Genomic DNA, 19,749 nt, shown 5'->3' with positions numbered 1-19,749 from the left:
AATGATTATTTAGGTGAAGACAGGTAATTATAACCTTAATATTTTTAGTATTTCTTATGTCTAGTTTTCCTCTTGATCTCTTATATAACAAGCAATTATTGTTGTGGTTGTTTTGATTCTTCTTAATTTAAGCCACAAACAAATCATGATATAAATTGGCAATAAGTTGTATACATTCAAAATATGCTTATGATTCTTAACACAAATATAGGGTTTTAACAAAAGCTATACTGAGTTCGGTTGAGACTGTATCTGGAATTCTAACTCCGCCTCTGAATGCATGCGCAATCCATATCTACGGTTTATCACATTGTGTTGGTACAAATGACAAATTGGCTATGATTTGTATACATTCAAATGCTTACGATTCGTAACACAAATACACGATTTGAACAGAAGCTAGGTATACTGAAACTGTATCTGGACTTCTAACTCCGCCTCTGAAAGCACACGCGATCTATATATATCTTGAACTTTAATTTGATCAGAAGTATAATGATCCATCTAAAGTTTATCACATTGTGTTGGTGCAAATGATAAAGTTTCTTCATCAAGATCATGAATCACCATCATATTTTGTTGTTGAACATTTCCAAATATTGACATACCCCTTGAACTTCCCATGGCTAAACATGCAATTCCCATACTTGAATCAGCAATCATGTAATTGTCAGCAGGCAAATCCATGTCTGCACCTTCAAAATGGAATATCAACTTTGGAATTTCTATATGGTTTGTGTTTGATGGCAATTTGAAGCAAAGGTCTAGTCCTGTTGAGCTTGAATCATCCACTGGTAGGTTTACCTGCATGTTCATTTCACGTATTGTCACTGAACTTTATATGTTATATATAACAGTAAAGTCACAAACAACAACAACAACAATAATTACGCCTTAGTCCAAATACGTAGGGTTATTAGCTGTATGCATCCTCATTGACCATAATTTATAATGCGACAAAAGATAGTTCAGTGATCATACGCGAAATTAACATGTTTACCTTTGAAGAAAAGACTTTCTTGAGAAGACTAAATGCACTTTCTTCTAAGTATGTTATGGTTGTCCCAGAGTCAATGATCATTCCTCCAGTGCCATCTTTGTTGAGTGAAAATGTGGATTTGTTGATGGGTAATTGAGTATCTCCAACTGATATTCCTTGTAAAGAAAGATAGTAAAAAGATGGTTGTGTTGGATTTTTCACTAATGGGGTTGTGATGATATTGTTATAATCATCATGTGCTATTGATCCCATGAGAAGTGTGCTACTAGTGCTGTCTGCATCCTCGTTAATCGAGGTCAGACAGTACGAGAATCTGGACATGTGTAGTTGACTGACGAGTGACAGTGGGCCTCGCCCTAGGCCTACTAGGCCCGCACCTTGACTGAATCCACTACCTTCATTGTCATTTCCACATCCAAATGCAACATTTGGGATTGAAACTTCACCAAAAGTGAATGTTTCACTAGCCAAAAAACCTTCACTTGATGAATAATCACCATATGTGTACATATACTCACAATTACTATCCCCACAAGATGACATTGGCAATGCTTCACAAAGTTTATTAGAACATGAAATCTTTTCAAAAGTGGATGATTTTGATGGATCAAAAATTGGTGTAGATTGATCAAAACACTCTTTACAAGGCTTACATTGAGTCCAAACTAAATCACTACCAGTATCCATTATTGCATTATAAGACTCACTTGGACTTCCGATTGATATTTGCATGAGAAACTCACCATTTCCAGCATGAATTGTTGACTTCACATTATTATTTGAGTCATCATCTTTTGATGACAAACTTGCAAAACTATTAGCCACTAGGCTTAACCTTTGAAGCCTTGATCTCCCTCGTGCCATCGCGCGTTGTAAACGCTCGGATTTTGTGAAATTCCCACCTGAATCAACATGTTTTAAACTCACCTTGAACCCCTTCTTACTATGGTTGTTGATCACGACATGCCTAGATGTTGAACTCACTTGAAAAGCAAACAAGATTGATGATAGAAAAAGAAATAGGCTGAAATAGGCAAAGTTTGATGAAGCCATATATATTTTTGGTAATAAAAAGATTAAAGAATGTGAATAAATATGTATCAAACATTCATAAGGAAGTATATAGCAAAAAAATAGGTGCACACAAAGATGGTTGAAGTGATGAGCAATTTCAACATCAAAGGGAAGGTGGAATATCAACTTAATATTACACCACTAAAATGGTTGTTGGATATGACAAGAAAAATGGAGATAAAGTATGTCATATATTTTATGTATTTTTAATTCATTTCTATTTTAATTATGTGTAGACAAGGTTATAATTAACAAGCAATGTTGTTATCATTATTCTACACTATCATAATAGTAGTGTAGTAATAATTCTTAAATTAAAGTTGTTTAACCTTCCGTGGAAGGAAATTCATAAATCGAGCAAGAGGTATATTCAAGATTTGAATTTTATGAATTTGAAATTTTATCACAACTCATTTGATTTACTGGATTCAGAATTAATATATTTATTTTTATTTGGTTGATCATTTAACGCTTATACAGAACTCAGATGAACCTATCAGTGTTATAAAAGGCGGGGGCATGAGGCGAGGCGTAAGCCCTAGGAAACTTTAATTTTTAATTTATAATAAAGATATTATAATAAACACAAAAATTATTTAAAAAAATACATTAATAACTTAATTTAAAAACTCATAGAAATCAAAACTCCTGAAATCATTTTACAAGTAGAGAAATTTGCAATGAAATAAAAGCTAATATAGGAGTCAAATCAACTCTAAAATATTAACTTTCAAATAATACAAGAATTTCACAAGTTCTTAAAATATATGACTGTCATATAATGCAATTTGTGTTCCTAAAAGAAATAATCAATAAACTATTACTATTATAATTAAGACATCACTTCTTCATGAATAAAATAAAATAGTTTCAAATAATAAAATAATAAAATATGACAATTTTGAGATATAAGACAAAAACATAAAGATCAATGATAAGTAAAAATATAAAAATTTGGATATATATTTTAAACAGAAATGCTTAAGTGATATTCACCCTCACACTGTTTTCAAATAGTAATCAAGCAATAACATGACTTGTATAAAAACTATTAGGCAAGCCCTGAGCGTTGGATGTTAGGCATATTTAGGGCGTAAAATTGAACGGAAACCTCACAGAATTAAGTCCACACTTGAGCCTCGAAACATTTTGATAATGCCTTGCCCTAGAGCGAGTCCCAAAACTATCTTTTAAAACATCGTAACCTATATTGTATACTCTATATATGTATTTATTTTATGTAGTGAACATAAAAGTTCCTTTATGGTGGATTGGAAAAGTAATGCTAACTAGCTAGTGTTGCTTTCTATTACCAATTTAGGTGGCACATCTTAAGTAGGTAATTGAAATAACATCACATTATTTAACCTACTACCTAGAAAATATAAATTCCAATGAATAATAAAAGACAAACAAATATTCTTTGTTTCTTTTTATTTTATTTTTTTTAGTTCGTTTAAAATACAATTCAAAACCTCTTTATATTTAAAGATAGAAAAACGTTATGACGTCTTCATAAACTTTAAAATTTTTTATTTTTTAGAGAGTTTCGTATCTAGTTAAATATTGACACATTGAAATGGATGAAATATTATTTTTGTCTTCCCTTTTTTTTATTTTCATTTGTCAATTGATGAGATGATCTTAAAAGAGATTAAGTTGGAGGATGTTGGTGGACTAACTCTTTTTATTAATGATAATCAAACTTGAAAAAAAGGTGTTGCTTGTTTTGTCCTTGAAGCATTGTTGAACTTAAAATTAAAAAGTTATGCCTAACATATTGAGTAGGTATGATTCTTGAACATAAGTATAAAGCAATTGCTTTTCTCAATGATACATTTTATAGCTATTGTTTCCTTTTTATTATTTGGGAAAGTTTTTAAGTCATTTTTTTCTGAATTGTTTGCTATTTTTCTTTGCCAAGTCAAAGTACTTGAGGTAATTAGCATTCTATACTTACAAATGGCTTTAGCAAAATTTGGTGATTGGAATGACCAAACAAATTATATTTTACATTTGAAGCCTTCTTTTTATACTAATCTATGGGGTAGTAGACCTAAAGTCCTTTCATACCTTTGTGATTGTGAATCGAATGAATAAACAGATGAAATTTCAAATTCAAATAGTTGGATCAACAAATAGAAGAACGAAACTCGTATGGTTCACACAGATATCGCTCTGATATCGCTCTGATATGATAGTGAAATTTCTTTTTTAAAAAAAAGTCACTTTGAGACCTTCGTTTCATACTACTAATAAACTAAAAAGTCCTTTCGACCACTTGTGACTGTGAATTGAATGAACCTAGTTGATTCTCTATGCATGGAAGTCTTTGATTGGCTGGAGACAATTTCAAAAAATTATTCAAACATGGAGCCAACAAATAAAAAAGCGAAAATCATATGGTTCACACAGAGATATCGCTTTGATATGATTGTGATTTTTTTTTTTTCAAAAAAAAAAAAGTCCATCTGAGACCTTCATTTCATACTACTAATAAACTAAAAAGTCTTTTCAACCACTCGTGACTCTGAATTGAATGAATCTGGTCGATTCTCTATGCATGGACGTCTTTGATTGGCTGGAGACAATTTCAAAAAAATATTCAAACATGGAGCCAACAAATAGAAGAACGAAAATCGTATGATTTACAGAGATACGCTCTGATAGTTACATTTTTTAAAAAATACATAATTCCATAAGATCAAAATTTAAAATTTTTGTTTTTCACCTATCTAATACCAGTAAAGGGAGTGAATATTCCCTAGCAGTTCTAGCAAATACATATATTGGACTATCGTATATGATATATATCGTTATTAAGAATATCATGTTTGTTTTAGTTGTTTCTTAAAATATATGAAATGATTTGGTTTGATTTCATGGTTACGTAATCATGAAAACCCTTATTTTCTGTAAGTATCACGTCGTTACCTTATGTTTTTTCCTTGTTTTATCTTTACTTATTATTTAATAATCTCATTTTATTCTTTATCCTACCTGTATCCTAACTTTTCTAGTAGGTTTATTCTTTAAATTATTGTTGTTTGAGATTATGCAACGACAAGAAAGATACAATCTATCCGAACGTTGTATTCATTAAAACACTACAGTACGATACAATACCGAACAATACCATACATTATGAAACAATACGTAACAACCATCCAAACATAGTGTAAGTTTACAAGATACAGTGATTAACAACATTAGCCATGAATTGAAGATGTTGAAACTCTTTGCAATACATGAAGAAGCAACTTTTATATGAGAAAGGGTTCAAGTGTTTTATGAAAAAAAAAAGGTTTTTTATTTAAGAAAAATATATTTAGGAGTTTACTTTAAGTAGGATTCTTGTTATGTGTACTATTTGGGTTGGGTTAGGGTTTAGCAAATCGATTATATATTTATTTATTACATAAATGGAACAGTTTCTTTCTCCTTAATTTAATTTTCTTGATTGAACAAGAGTTATGGCATCAGACGATGGAATTATCCCTGGTAAAAAACGTTGAATTTTATTGAATACTGGGAAAAAGTTTTTTTTTTAATGTTGTTGTAATGTGTGGTGGTACTACTAGCTTTATATTGTGTTATTTGATTATTATACTTTTGTTGCAATTCTGCTTCGATGACATTCCTTTTGATCCGGGATATAATACCCTCTCGAAAAAGGTTGTATGTTGTTTTTGTTATATTTTTCATGCAATCCTGCTTCGTTGACAATGGTAGTCTAGCTATCCTCCGCAAACCATGCATGTGAATTTACATTGAATATGTTGTTATTATTGTTATGTTGTTCAGGAGGAGGAAAAGTGGTTTTGCCATTGCTGGCATTGGGAGGAATAGCCCTTTGGATTAATTATTACTACAAGAAAAGACCAACAGTAAGTAGCAGTGCATGCAGCTCCATTGTTTAAAAAAATTCAGTATATGTGTGCAAGATTTGATTTTTATTCCTTTGTTTTTATTTTTAGGTTGTTGATGATGATGAGACAAAGGAGGATTATTTGAGCCAGCTACCAGATGATGTTTTGTGTTCCATTCTTGAAAGTTTGACATTAGAGATGATGTTTTGTGTTCCATTCTTGAAAGTTTGACATTAGAGATGATGTTTTGTGTTCCATTCTTGAAAGTTTGACATTACGAGATGCGTCGACCATATTATCTACTAGGTGGAAATATCTGTTTGCCTCCATACAACAACAACTACAACAATTACAACCCGTCCTGGTTTACTCAATGCCTGCAGATGTGTTAATATATGCGGGGTTGACAATTATAGTCACCGTTGTGGCCCTTACAGTCAAGAAAAAGACAAATTCATGAACGAATTATACCAGTTTTTAAGACTCTATTCCGGTCAAAGAGTGGCTTACATCGAGTTGCTCTGTTGCTTCGCGAGAGAGTTTCCTAGTGGATCTCCAATCGCTTTCTGAAATAAGCGTTGATTTGCAGCCGCAACTCCAGCAATTAAGTTGCTTACGTTTTCTCTTGAGGTTCTTTCTCAGGCATCTTCAGTGAAACAATTGTTTTCATTCCCTCACGACCCTTGCTTTGTGTTAACAAGGAGACATCTGGACCTCTTGCTCCAATCTTAACGAGTTAACTATTCAGTTTTCTAAACTTCCTTATGTTGTTATTTTGGATTGTGACGGAGGGAAAGAAATCCATGTTCATGCTGCTCGCATATCTTCATACTCTCTTATGTGTAAGCTTACGAACAAAGTAAGATTTTTTTTCTCATTTGTTCCCATGCTGGAAAATGGAATGGTTTATCCTTGTTGGCAACGCCATTCAAATTCCTACATATTTGGTGATCGTTCAAGATATTTTACCTGATCAGGTTAAATCTTTAACCCTCAAATTTTACGCTGACCAGGTATTAATTTAACATTGTCGCGTATTCTTAAAGTTGTCAATATTTGTCATTTTGATGATCCTAATCTCTTGATTTTTTTTTTTTTTGTTTTTCAATCCTTATATATATATATATATACTATTGTTCATTTCAGGTAAAATACTTTCCAATAGAGATGGAGATGTTCAGAAACATTAGAAATTTAAGCTTGATACTTGTGACCAATTATGAGATCTTAGAGATATTTGAACTATCCACACTCTTCAAAATTTGAGTTTGGTGATGACTTATCCATGTTCATGATCTTCTTCTTTATATAAGTACACTGATAACGTGAAAGAGTAGAGATTTATAAAAATCTGTAGACAGTAGTAATGTTTTAGCTCACTGATCTCATTGTGATCGCAGGTATCAAAAATCGGAGGAACAAATGAGGTAAGAGGAAGTAGAAGACATATCACTCTGAACTAAAGCAAGTTACATACGGTGGATTTAATGGATCAGAAGACGAGATGAAATTTGTTCTTTCTGTTCTGACAAGTGCGATAGTACTTCATCAAATGTTTCTCAGCCCTGGTACCAAGATTGTTTCTCTTTAGAGCCACAGGCTTTCTTGAATCTTTCATTCGATGAAAGTTATAAGCGCAACTCAATCCCATGGACAAGCTATCTCTAAGAACGCTGTGGTGATCGTCCAATAAGTTATTGTACATACAAATACTATTCTACTATTTTTGTCTACGCTTAATGTTGTTCCCAAAGCCTTCAAAAATGGACAACAAGAATAACAATCAATTCCTCTTCTTCCGGGAAGAACATTCGTGTTTTTAGATCAAGCCACAAGTAATTTATCCATTTCAAACTGCAATTCTTTTCGCAGCAATGCAAACTAACTAGTTTAGGGACTTAGAATTCAATAAAGTATGCATTGCAAGGTTCAAGCAACTCATCATAGTATCTACATGTCAATAGCTTCAAGTTGCAATGAGGAGATTTGTAATTGAGATTTTAAGCAAACTAGTACTCCTACTAAATAAAGATAAGAGTTTCCAATAGATTCATATTCTTTATGAATGCAACAATAAAAGATAAATTCAGTTCAACTACTATCCAAACTTTTCTTTATAACTGTGGTATCATGAAAAGCTTGTGTTCACCTAGACTAATTCGACGCATGCACCACCAAGATTTGACTACGTAGCTTTGTTCATCAAGGCTACAACTAATGGAAAATAATTACCTCTCTAATAAAATTTGAACATGAGAGGTCACGATGCTCAACGCACTTCATTGATAGCTAGACCATAATCTTGAGTGCATGAAAAGCTTAGTACAATTTTTTTTTTTCTATATTTAAAATCGTTTCTTATTTTTAAAGTTAAATCTTTAGAAAATCCTTAATTACATACTTAAAAAACTTTTTAAAATTTGGTACATTCTTATTTTTTTCTTATTCTAACGTTTTCATGAATTTTTTCAAATCTTCTTAAAATCAATTTTAGTTGATTTAGAATTCTTAAACTAATGAAAAAGGTTTAATAAACCACCTATTTATATATATAACATACATGGGACAATTTTTTTCTCGTTATTTTTAATTTCCTCGACTGAACAAGAGTCATGGCATCAGACGATGGTTAGAAAAAAAAAGAACTTTCATCCTTTAACCTCAACAGTTGTTTTTTACAGAATAATGGAAAAAAAAGTTGTGTTCTTTTTTTAATGTTGTTCTATGTGTGGTCATACTATTTGATTATTTCGTTGTTGTGTTCTTTTTTTAATGTTGTTCTATGTGTGGTCATACTATTTGATTATTTCGTTGTTATATATTTCTTGCAATCCTGCTGAGTGTCTATCGAAAACAGTGTTTATCAACCCCACAAAGGCAGAACTGTTATTGTTGTTGTAATGGAAAAAAGTTGTGTTTTTTGTATGTTTAAATCGATCTGCTGTGAAGGGTTGAGCAATTTGTTGAGTAGTTGTTGTCTGTACTGTATTGTTGAGAAAGAAAAAAGAGCGAGAACTCGTTCTCTGTGTTGTGGTACTATTTGTTGCTTTATTGTGCTATTTGATTATTCTACTTTTATTGCAATTCATACACTATCCTCCCCAGATCCTACTTGTCGCGGTACTATGTTGTTGTTGTTGTAATGGGAAAAGTTGTGTTCTTTTATGTTGTTCAGGAGGAGGAAAAGTGGTTTTGCCATTGCTCGCAATGATAGGAGTCGTCGTTTGGAATAGTTTTTTCTACAAGAAAAGATCAACAGTAAGTAGTAATGCAGCTCCATTGTATAAAAATATTCAGTATATATGTGCAAGATCTGATGATGATGACACAGCGGAGGATTATTTGAGCCAGCTACCTGATGATGTTTTGCTTTCCATTCTTGGAAATTTGACATTACGCGAAGCTGCTAGGACGACCATTTTATCTACTAGGTGGAGATATGTGTTTGCCTCTACGCAACTACAACAACAAGAAGCCACATTTAAATTCAGATGCCTCGGTATGTTTGGGATTGATGACCTTTTTGGTCATTCTCGTTGTTCTTACAATCAAGAAAAAGATAAATTCATGAATGGATTATACCAGTTTTTAAGACTCCATTCCGGTCGTAGAGTGGATTTCATTGAGTTGTTCTGTTGCTTTGTGAGAGAGTTTCCTAATGCATTTACCCATTGGTTCCAATCTCTTTCTAGAATATGTGTTGAAAGATTACACCTTTACTTTGCGTGCCCTCGTATTTACCCCATCGAGGACTCCAGCAAGTTGTTTAAATTTTCTCTAGAGGTTCTCTCTCAGGCATCTTCATTGAAACATTTGTATTTGTCCTACTGCATTCTGTTATCAAGTCCCAAAGTCCGCTTTAATTCCCTCACGACCCTTGTTTTGCAAGGTGTAGCGTTAACAAGCGGACATCTAGAGGGTATTCTGTCCTCTTGTTCCAAGCTTGACGAGTTAACTATTGAGTTTTCTAAACTTCCTGATAAGCTACGACTCGCTGGTACTGTAAAAAAAGTTGTTATTTTGGAATGTGACGGAGGGAAAGAAATCGATCTTCATGCTCCATATCTTCATAGGCTTAAGTGTCAGATGAATAACAAAGTAACATTTTTTTTCTCATTTGTTCCCATGCTGGAAAATGTAATGGTTTGTCCTGGTTGGGAAAGCCCTTGCTATTCGTACACATTTGGTAATAGTGCTAGATCTTTACGTGATCAGGTTAAATCTTTAACCCTCAAAGTTCACGCTGATCAGGTATTAACATTGTCGCGTATTCTCAAAGTTTTCAATACTTGTCATTTTGATGACCCTAATCACCTTATATTCTTCATTTCAGGTAAAATACTTGCCAATAGAGATCCCTACAGAGATGAAGACGTTCAGAAACATAAGGAATTTAAGCTTGATACTTGTGGCCCGTCATGCAATTTCACAGATACTTGAACTATCCGAACTCTGGAGTGCTTGTCCGCGTCTTCAAAATTTCAGCTTGGTGGTGAGTTGTCCATGTTCATGTTCTTCTTCTTTGCATTATTTGTATATTTTGGTTGTTCTTTGATGATGATCAGTTTAGTTGGTACAGTGGAAAGTATTCAAGATCGATTGCGAAGATTTGCAAACTCCATACATTGCACTGTTGGTTTTTAGCAGTATGTTGCTCTCATTCTCATTGTGATCGTCGCAGGTAGAAAACTTCTGGGGGAGAATAGATAACGTAAGAGGAAGTAGAAGCCCTCTATCTCCTTCATGTCACACTGAACTAAAACAAGTTACCTACGGTGGATTTGATGGATCAGAAGTTGAGATGGAATTTGTTCTTTCTATTCTGAAAAGTGCAATAGTACTTGAGCAATTGTTTCTCAGCCCTGCGTACGAAGATCATTTCAATAGATGGGGACGGCGAGTGAATCGTACATTCGATGAAAGAAAGCGCAACTCAATCCATCAGAAACTACATGGACGAGCTATCTCTAAGAAAGCTGTGGTGATCATCCAATAAGGACCGCATGCACGCTAGACCCCACGTGTGATTACAGTTGTACTTTAGCGTAGAGCTTTGTAGTCATCAGTGGTAGGTAAATTCGTAAAGTTTATGGGAGTGTCTATTTATTTGTTATTGCAAAATGTATTGTCTTCTTGAGCTGCATTATCTTTTCTTTTAAGACAATTAGTTTCTGGTTTGGCATGTCAACTATCAAGCACCCTTTATTGTGTCTTTAGCCTTGGAGAGTAGTTGGAAGTATTAGTATGTATTCCTTCACTGAAGTCGCTGTTAGTTGTGTTGCAATTTGTAGTCATCTTTGTTCAAGTACATGTCAATATGTTGAAGCAAAGGGCCCTGTCTCAGGGACTGCATGCACAGATGTTACGACTGCTCAAAAACCCTTCCTGATCATGATCGTATCAATAGTCCTCCTGAATAGAGCCAAACCACCAACAAAGGGCTATCCAGTCTTCCGTGGGAACCAATGTGGATGTATTTGTTGTTGAGCGCAAGCCCACACAAGAAGAGTACTTGTGTTCTGCCTATAGAAAGTGGTTAATTAGCCTTAGTCAACATCCTCATCTTATAGTATATCTCCATGTCAATATCTTATAATAGTAGCAGCAATTAGGAGATTTGTTATTGAGATTTTAAACGAACTTGTAGTACTAAATAAAGATAGAGTTTCCAATAGATTCATATTCTTAATGAATGCAACAGTAAAAGATAAATTCATTTCAACTTCTATCCAAACTTTTCTTTTTGATCCATAACCGTGGTGTCATGAAAAGCTTGCGCTCTCCTAGACTAATTCGACACATGCACCAGCAAGACTTGATGACGTAGCTCTGTCCATCAAGGCTACAACACATGATACTCGACGCACTTCATTGATCGCTAGGCCACAATCTTGAGTGCATCAACTGATGCGATTCATCACAAATAGACAGAAAAGGGTGTTCAATAAGACTACTTTGTGTGAAAAAAAAACCCATATTTTTCTTATATAGATAGAGGCCGAGAGAGACACATGATTTGACCCATATTTTTAGTGCGATTATTTTTTTTTCTATATTTAAAATCTTTTTTTATTTTTAAAGTTAAATATTTAGAAAATCTTTAATTACTTACTTAAAAACTTTTAAAAATTTGGTAATTTTTATATTTTTCTTATTCTAACGTTTTCATATTTATTCTAAATTTTACAAATATTCTTAAAATCAATTTTAGTTTATTTAGAATTCTTAAACTAATGAAAAAGGTATTAGTAAGCCACCTATTTATATATATTCCATACATGAGACAATTTTTTTCTCCTTATTTTTAATTTCCTCGACTGAACAAGAGTCATGGCATCAGACAATGGTTAGAAAAAAAAAAAGAACTTTCATCCTTTAACCTCAACAGTTGATTTTTATAGAATAATGGAAAAAAATGTTGTGTTCTTTTTTTTAATGTTGTTCTACGTGTGGTCATACTATTTGATTATTTCGTTGTTATATGTTTCTTGCAATCCTGCCGAGTGTCTATCGAAAACAGTCTTATCTACCCTACAAAGGCAGAACTGTTATTGTTATTGTAATGGAAAAAAGTTGTGTTTTTTGTATGTTACTCTATGTGTGGTGGTACTATTTGTTGCTTTATTGTGCTTTTTGATTATTCTACTTTTCTTACAATTCGTGCACTATCCTCCCCAGATCCTACTTGTCGTGGTACTATGTTGTTGTTGTTGTTGTAATGGGAAAAGTTGTGTTCTTTTATGTTGTTCAGGAGGAAAAGTGGTTTTGCCATTGCTCGCAATGGAGGGAGTCGTCGTTTGGAATAGTTTTTTCTACAGGAAAAGATCAACAGTAAGTAGTAATGCAGCTCCATTGTATAAAAATACTTAGTATGTGCAAGATCTGATTTTTATTCCTTTGTTGATGATGACGACACAAAGGAGGATTATTTGAGCCAGCTACCAGATGATGTTTTGCTTTCCATTCTTGGAAATTTGACAGTACGCGATGCTGCCAGGACGACCATTTTATCTACTAGGTGGAAATATCTGTTTGGCTCTACGCAACTACAACTACAACAACAACAACCCACATTTAAATTCAAATGCCTCGATATGTTTGGGATTGACCTTTTTAATCATTCTTATCGCTCATACAATCAAGAGAAAGATAAATTCATGAATGGATTATACCAGTTTTTAAGACTCAATTCCGGCGTAGAGTGGATTCCATTGTGTTGTTCTGTTGCTTTGTGAGAGAGTTTCCTAATGCATTTACCCATTGGTTCCAATCTCTTTCTAGAATATGTGTTGAAAGATTACACCTTTACTTTGCGTGCCCTTGTCTTTACCCCATCCTTGACTCGAGCAAGTTGCTTGAATTTTCTCTAGAGGTTCTCTCTCAGGCATCTTCATTGAAACACTTGCGCATGCATCACTGCATTGTGTTATCAAGTCCCAAAGTCCGTTTTAATTCCCTCACCACCCTTTTGTTGGGAGCTATAGTGTTAACAAGCGGACATCTAGAGGGTATTCTGTCCTCTTGTTCCAACCTTCAGGAGTTAACTATTGAGTATTGTAAACTTCCTTATAAGCTACGAATCTCTGGTACTGTAGAACTTGTTGCTATTTTGGAATGCGACGGAGTGAAAGAAATCGATCTTCATGCTGCATATCTTCAGAGGATTGAGTGTAACATGAATAACAAAGTAACATTTTTTTTCTCATTTGTTCCCATGCTGGAAAATGTAATGGTTTATCCTGGTTCGGAATGCCCTTCCTATTACATTTGGTAATCGTGCAAGATCTTTACGTGATCAGGTTAAATCTTTAACCCTCAAATATGAATTTAACATTGTCGCGTATTCTCAAAGTTTTCACTATTTGTCATTTTGATGACCCTAATCACCTTAGATTCTTCATTTCAGGTAAAACACTTGCCAATAGAGATCCCTACAGAGATGAAGACGTTCAGAAACATTAGGAATTTAAGCTTGATACTTGTGGCCCGTCATGCAATTTCACAGATACTTGAACTATCCGCACTCTGGAGTGCTTGTCCGCGCCTTCAAAATTTCAGCTTGGTGGTGAGTTATCCATGTTCAGATTTGCAATTCGATGAAAGAAAGCACTACCCAATCCAACAGAAATTACATGGACAAGCTATCTCTAACAACGCTGTGGTGATCATCCAATAAGCTATTGTACAAACACTACCATACCCTTCCTAGACCCCATTTGTTAGGTAATCAAACTAAGTCTCATTTTGTGTTACGATCAATTTGGTAGATCGTGTCATTAACTTATGTTTTTTTTTTCGCATTTGGTCTTTAGTCATTAGCTAGTATCTGTATATACGTGCGTCCCTATGAATTAGTTCAAACTTTATAAGCCAATCTGGACGTGTGTGTTGCATGTGTATCCCTGCGAATCAGATCAAACTTTTTACTAAGCGACACACATGCACGCGCACACACATACACATATATACTACTTTCGCTATACGTGCATTGCACATGTATGGTCTTCTCTGGTGCAACAATCAACTCCTACTCTTTCGGTAAGAACATTTGTGTTTTAAGATCAGGCCAACAACCAGTCGTTGACCCTTCTTGATCATGATCGTATCAATAGTCGTCCTGAGTAGAGCCAAGCCACCAACAAAGGGCTATCCAGTCTTCCGCGGGAACCCATGTCGATGCACATGTGTTTACACAAGAAGATTGTGATCCTTCCATATCTGAATCTCTTGTCAGCCCAATAACTACTTGTGTGACCTTGGCATCGGATTGAATACAAGCCACCACTTGAATTGAATGAATCTAGCTGATTCTCTATGCATTGACGTCTTTGATTGGATGGAGAGACAATTTCAAGAAATCATTCAAACTTCAAGCCAACAAATAGAAGAATGAAAAGCGCAAATAAATAAATAAATAAATAAATAAATAAATAGAAATGTGATACAGGAGAGAGGGAACTTCAAGATGAGCCCAACGAAAAACAGAATCTTGCATAATTCCATAAGATCAAGTCAATTTATGCTAATGGTTCATCATTGAAAAGGCCCAACTAAGTGCATATGTGTATAGAAAGCTGTGTGCTAACTTCAAATAAGAAAAAAACAATTGCTATATGTATCACCAGAGCATAATAAATAGCAAGTAAACCAACATAATCAGATGGAATCCAAGATTGAGTCCACATCTGGTGTTATAATGACACGCTTAGTGAGCTCCCCGATGTTCGAACAATACTTCTCTTCTGTATTAACCGCAACAACATCCTGGGCAAACGAACAATCCATACCTGGAGAAACCTGCAGTCCATTTCTAGATATCAGATGCCAACATTCGATGTGTACCTTCAGGTAAACAAGTTTTGGTTATGTTGTAACGAAGCAAACTTACATTATAAAGGGTTTCACCAAGCTTCAGCTTAACAGCACCGCTCTTGTACACTAACATTTTACCCATGAACCCCGCAGGTAACTCATTTAAGCTAGAAGCCTTAGCCTTTGAAGGCCTTGCGCTGGGCGCCATCTCACTGCCTTCTGTTTTAACTGATTGCTTCAGCATTGGCATGGCAGGTGGTAATTGAACGAAGAACATTTTTTCCTCCAGATTCTCCTCCTACCAATCAATCATTCACGTAAGCATTCGTGGAAATTACTTAGTAATAAGTCGAAGTCATATCATCAACGAGTTTACTAACCATTAGACCAAGCTCCATCGCTGGTTTTATGGAATTTTCATCGTAAGTCAAGCTTCGGGAAGCTTCCCCAAATTCTTCCTCGTCAAGAAGTTCTGCAAGATAAGATTTATACCTGTATTACTAATAAGGATGAAAGGTACATATCTACGGTAATCTTCGTACTAAACAATTAGAAATAAGCAAATCACATCACGAATTGCAAGAGATAAGCTGCTTAATTATGTTTTAGGCATCAATACGATGTCCTCTTTGTCTTTTACCGAAAGGTAGCAATTTTTTTTTATAGCGTTCGCTGAATTTACCTGGATTTCCTGAATAGGGTCTCCTCACGGGAAGAGTTACAGGATAGTTGGTATAATAATCCTGAGATACAAAACGGATGACAAAACTTAAGGCAGAAGATAGTTTTTCATGCGAAAGATAGAAAATTCAGAGAAGGAAGCGCTAGAAACTGAATACAAAGTGCAGTAATCGTTAAAACCAACCCATGGCTCGGTGTATTCTTTCTGCACTCGCTGCCCACCAACGCTACCTGCAGAACTTACATTGTGTCAAACAAGCTGCAATACATCCATAAAGCAGAACGTAAAATGGCTAGAGAAAATACTTGCCATCGGACATTGCGCCGGCAACCTTGTTATGACCCTTGAAAGGGCCATACGATTTCACTGACGATGATGAACCTCCATAACCAAACGCAACTTGAGTAGGTCCTACGAAAATTCAACGAAGAAATTCTAAGAATTATCATTCTGTTATTAGTAGTATTGAGAGCAAGAATATTCATAAAATTTATAAATAAACTCCAACTCATTACAAGAGATTTACCTTTCTTTTCAACTTTAGATTTAACTTTTGTAGAAGCTTCCTACAATTAAATGAATACTTTACATTACATTAATGTTAGACCACAAACCATATCATTATAAATTTGAACTTGCAAAACCATACATACATTGAAGCGCTTCATCAATTCCTCTGCTTTAGCCGCATCAATATCAGCTTCTACATTTTCACTACAAGCAACGGTAAACATTTGAAGTAACAAATTGCAATCCTAATACAACAACAACAACAACATACGCAATGTATTCCCACAAAGTGGGTTCTCGGGAGGGTAAGTGTACGCACAGTCCATACCACCAGGGGTGGAGCTACCCTTTGCCGAGGGACCCCTTCGGCGAAAAATTATGCTATATATGTATGGTTAAAATTATTTTTTATGTGTATATATATTAGATGTTGAACCCCCTTCGGTCAGTTCGTATGTTCACTTATGAACTTCCTTAGTGAATATCCTGGCTCCACCACTGCATACCACTACCTCGGATGAGGTGAAGAGAGGCTATTCCCATAGACCCCCGGCTCAGGACACAAAAACATAAAACAACATAGTAAAAACAAAAACAAAAAATGTAGTATCACACCAATAGGAAATAACATAAACAAGACACAACAAACAAGAAACTACAAGACAGACACATGCATAACACTAACGACCAGTTAAAAGTTTCAGATTATTACGGCTTAGGCAGAACGGTTTTCTGTGCTCTACGAGGAGGACCTTTAGGTGCAAATCTCACCTACAAGAAAATCAAACAAACATAATATCAAACATAGACATATTGAATGTAAAACATATTTATAAAAACATAGACATATTGAATGTAAAACATTTATAAAAGAAGAAGAAAAATTATTGATTTTTTTTGTTAACCTTTCTAGGTGCTTTGGGAGCCAAAGAATCAGAATCCATGAGAGTTGAGTGCAGTAAACTTAGAGATGTTGTTAATGGGAGAGAGGTTTTAAACAACGGCTAAGAGTAGGGTTTAAGGAGGGGGGTTTTAAAACATAAAAACTTAATTCTTTTCTTTCTATTTACTCTCTCCGTCTAAAAATAGTTGTATTTGTTGAAAAACTTATAATATTTACTGTTTTTAAATATAATTTTGTTTTATTACCTTGATATACCATACTTCAAAAATATTTATCATTTGTAGCTATAAATGATATATATTTTCTAAAGATTGCATATTTAGGTAAGTTTCCCCATATATTTTTATACTTGGGGCAATTTTTTCTCCTTAGTTTTAATTTCCTCGACTGAACAAGAGTTATGACATCAGACAATGGTTAAAAATTATAGTATTATTTGCTTTATATTGTGCTATTTGATTATTTAGTTGTTACATTTTTTTTTGCAATTGTACTAAGTGTGTCTACAGTCACTCTATCCTATAAAAGTAGAACTAAGGTGTACGTACATTCTATTTTCTCCAAACATTTCTTTTACATTATTTACACCGAGTACATTGTTGTGGAGAAAAGTAGGTTTTTTATGTTGTTCTATGTTATAACACCCCAACTTAGTATAAAGAGTCTGTCAAAACACAGGAGAGATAAGTCTTACTTCCTGTTGACGCATTTTAAAGCCGTGCGGGCCTAGACCCAAAGCATACAATATCACTAGTGGGGTAGGGAGTTACAAGAGGATGCCCGTCGCGGCGAAGGCCCAGCTTGGGTCGTAACATATATGTGGTGGTACTATTTGTTGCTTTATTGTGCCATTTGATTATTGTACTTTACTTGCAATTCTGTTTCCACGACATTCCTTTTGATCCAAGATCCTACTTGTGAGTTTACACTGGCTATGGAAAAAAGTTGTGTTTTTTTACGTTGTTCATGAAGAGGAATAGTGGTTTCGCCATTGTTGAAATTGGCAAAACCAAGCCAGTTTTGCCAGTAAAGGAAGTGAATATTCACTAGCAGTTGTAACAAGTACATACTGGACTAACTTCAAAAGTCAATAACAACACAGTGATTAACAGCATTAGCTTCTAACAAAAAAAAACAACATTAGACATGAACTGAAGATGTTGCAACTCTTGCAATACATGCAGAAACCAGTAATGGAGACTTTAGAGTTGAGCCATAGCAATGTCATTCCGGTAGAGTGAACTTCCAAAGTTTAGCCAATCCTGGTTCTACGACTCCATGTTTGGCACACAATGCCGGATATCTCTAGGTTGTGCTTTTATAGACCAATCGAGTTGGGCCTAGATTTATTTTTGCTCGATAGTGTCATTAGATTTTCTTCCTCGAGTTTTTTCCTCAGAGCAGCCTCCTCCTTTTGTCGTTGGATGAGCTCCAACTCACGAAGTCGTTCTTCCTCTTTTCGCTGTGCCTCAAGAGCCTCTCTCCTTTGAGCCTCTTGTACCCTCCTTCGATTCTCCTCGAGCATTTTGTCCAGCTCCTCTCTCTCTTTTCGTGCTTTTTCCTGTTTAATCCAGTGTGTTCTTATGTCAGAAACAATGCCATTGAAAGGTTCAAAGATTCATTTACAAAGAACATGTAAGTCTAGCCTCGCTGAAATGGGAAGACAAAAAATAGGATTCATAAACGGAAGAAAGCTAGCGGCTTGCTCTCTAAAGCTGAGCTAACAAGTAGGTTTTCATAGTTATTATAGACAGGAAGGTTTGTGGAGTATATCAGGTTCATGGGCCCATGCCTAACCTCTTACAAGAGAAATACTGATGCTAAAGAACAAAGAAGAGCCAAACTTCCCCTGCTTCCTTCCTCGTCCGAACTAAGAAATTAAATACTTATATCTTTTAGCAGTAATGAACATGTTATCTATCTCCTCATATAAATTTCTTTGAAAAATGACGACAAAAAGGAGAAGCACACAAGCAGAGAATATAATGATTTGTGAATATCAATTACGGGTCAATGACCACCCCCAGAGAAACTTACTTCTTTTAGCCTTGCCTCCGTAAGTGCAGCTTGCTTTTCTTTTTCAAGTTGAATTTCAACATCTTCAAACAGTTTTCTACGACTTTCTTCTATTCGTTTCTCTATTTCCACCTTAACTTCCTCTGAACTTAACTTTTCCTCGACCCTTTTCTTTATTTCTTCCTCTAATCTCATTGCAGTTTCCTCTTCTAATTGCTTGAGCTCTGCCTCTAGCTGTAGCCTGAAAGGTATTCAATTAGTTCAAAATACAGATAGCACATGAAATAAAAGCTTAACTCTTCAACACTTCTCAAATTTGAATAGAAAAGACGAGAATGTTAAAGCAACAAGCATGCTGCACAATGTATCTTGAAACATAATG

The 19,749-nt window shown here is 34.7% G+C and overlaps 4 protein-coding genes across 4 annotated transcripts in view; 1 reads left to right on the top strand and 3 right to left on the bottom strand.

The window, feature by feature from the left end:
- Window positions 1–126: 126 nt before the first annotated feature.
- On the bottom strand, window positions 127–2,215 carry LOC107849570 (aspartic proteinase nepenthesin-1). Its single transcript, XM_016694127.2, has 2 exons — window positions 1,001–2,215; window positions 127–804 (listed from the first exon to the last, which is right to left on the bottom strand). Exons 1-2 carry the CDS (start codon window positions 2,051–2,053, stop codon window positions 505–507), a joined length of 1,353 nt encoding a protein of 450 aa, XP_016549613.2. The 5' UTR covers window positions 2,054–2,215; the 3' UTR covers window positions 127–504.
- Window positions 2,216–9,123: 6,908 nt separating this feature from the next.
- Window positions 9,124–11,317, top strand: LOC107853815 (F-box/FBD/LRR-repeat protein At5g53840). Its single transcript, XM_047400493.1, has 3 exons — window positions 9,124–10,194; window positions 10,277–10,435; window positions 10,625–11,317. Exons 1-3 carry the CDS (start codon window positions 9,151–9,153, stop codon window positions 10,937–10,939), a joined length of 1,518 nt encoding a protein of 505 aa, XP_047256449.1. The 5' UTR covers window positions 9,124–9,150; the 3' UTR covers window positions 10,940–11,317.
- A 3,516-nt stretch (window positions 11,318–14,833) lies between these two features.
- On the bottom strand, window positions 14,834–17,605 carry LOC107849769 (DNA-directed RNA polymerase III subunit rpc4). Its single transcript, XM_016694332.2, has 10 exons — window positions 17,353–17,605; window positions 17,160–17,218; window positions 16,591–16,651; window positions 16,464–16,503; window positions 16,247–16,348; window positions 16,121–16,167; window positions 15,938–15,998; window positions 15,636–15,727; window positions 15,332–15,553; window positions 14,834–15,240 (listed from the first exon to the last, which is right to left on the bottom strand). Exons 1-10 carry the CDS (start codon window positions 17,389–17,391, stop codon window positions 15,100–15,102), a joined length of 864 nt encoding a protein of 287 aa, XP_016549818.2. The 5' UTR covers window positions 17,392–17,605; the 3' UTR covers window positions 14,834–15,099.
- Window positions 17,606–18,349: 744 nt separating this feature from the next.
- The window catches only part of LOC107851564 (uncharacterized protein At1g10890), a 7,466-nt gene continuing 6,066 nt past the window's right edge, over window positions 18,350–19,749 (bottom strand). Inside the window, exons 3-4 of the mRNA XM_016696630.2 lie at window positions 19,389–19,608; window positions 18,350–18,912 (exon numbers count right to left, since the gene is read on the bottom strand). Coding sequence (XP_016552116.2) covers window positions 18,670–18,912; window positions 19,389–19,608 — 463 coding nt within the window. The 3' untranslated portion in view covers window positions 18,350–18,669. The remainder of the gene's footprint in view (window positions 18,913–19,388; window positions 19,609–19,749) is intronic.

The sequence above is a fragment of the Capsicum annuum genome, chromosome 12 (genome assembly GCF_002878395.1).
Source record: "Capsicum annuum cultivar UCD-10X-F1 chromosome 12, UCD10Xv1.1, whole genome shotgun sequence".
Lineage (NCBI taxonomy): Eukaryota > Viridiplantae > Streptophyta > Magnoliopsida > Solanales > Solanaceae > Capsicum > Capsicum annuum.
Note: the sequence above shows the minus strand (reverse complement) of the source record. Positions and strands in the feature narration are given on the sequence as shown.

Excerpts from the sequence above, each read along its gene's own strand:
- LOC107853815 (XM_047400493.1), top strand. The coding sequence starts at position 9,151 with ATGATAGGAGTCGTCGTTTGGAATAGTTTTTTCTACAAGAAAAGATCA. Across the intron at positions 10,195-10,276 it reads TCAAAGTTCACGCTGATCAG|GTAAAATACTTGCCAATAGA; the intron begins GTATTAACATTG and ends TCTTCATTTCAG. Across the intron at positions 10,436-10,624 it reads TTCAAAATTTCAGCTTGGTG|GTAGAAAACTTCTGGGGGAG; the intron begins GTGAGTTGTCCA and ends TGATCGTCGCAG.
- LOC107849769 (XM_016694332.2), bottom strand. The coding sequence starts at position 17,391 with ATGGATTCTGATTCTTTGGCTCCCAAAGCACCTAGAAAG. Across the intron at positions 17,219-17,352 it reads CTCCCAAAGCACCTAGAAAG|GTGAGATTTGCACCTAAAGG; the intron begins GTTAACAAAAAA and ends ATTTTCTTGTAG. Across the intron at positions 16,652-17,159 it reads AAAACCGTTCTGCCTAAGCC|TGAAAATGTAGAAGCTGATA; the intron begins GTAATAATCTGA and ends CGTTGCTTGTAG.
- LOC107849570 (XM_016694127.2), bottom strand. The coding sequence starts at position 2,053 with ATGGCTTCATCAAACTTTGCCTATTTCAGCCTATTTCTTTTTCTATCA. Across the intron at positions 805-1,000 it reads AGAAAGTCTTTTCTTCAAAG|GTAAACCTACCAGTGGATGA; the intron begins GTAAACATGTTA and ends ATGAACATGCAG.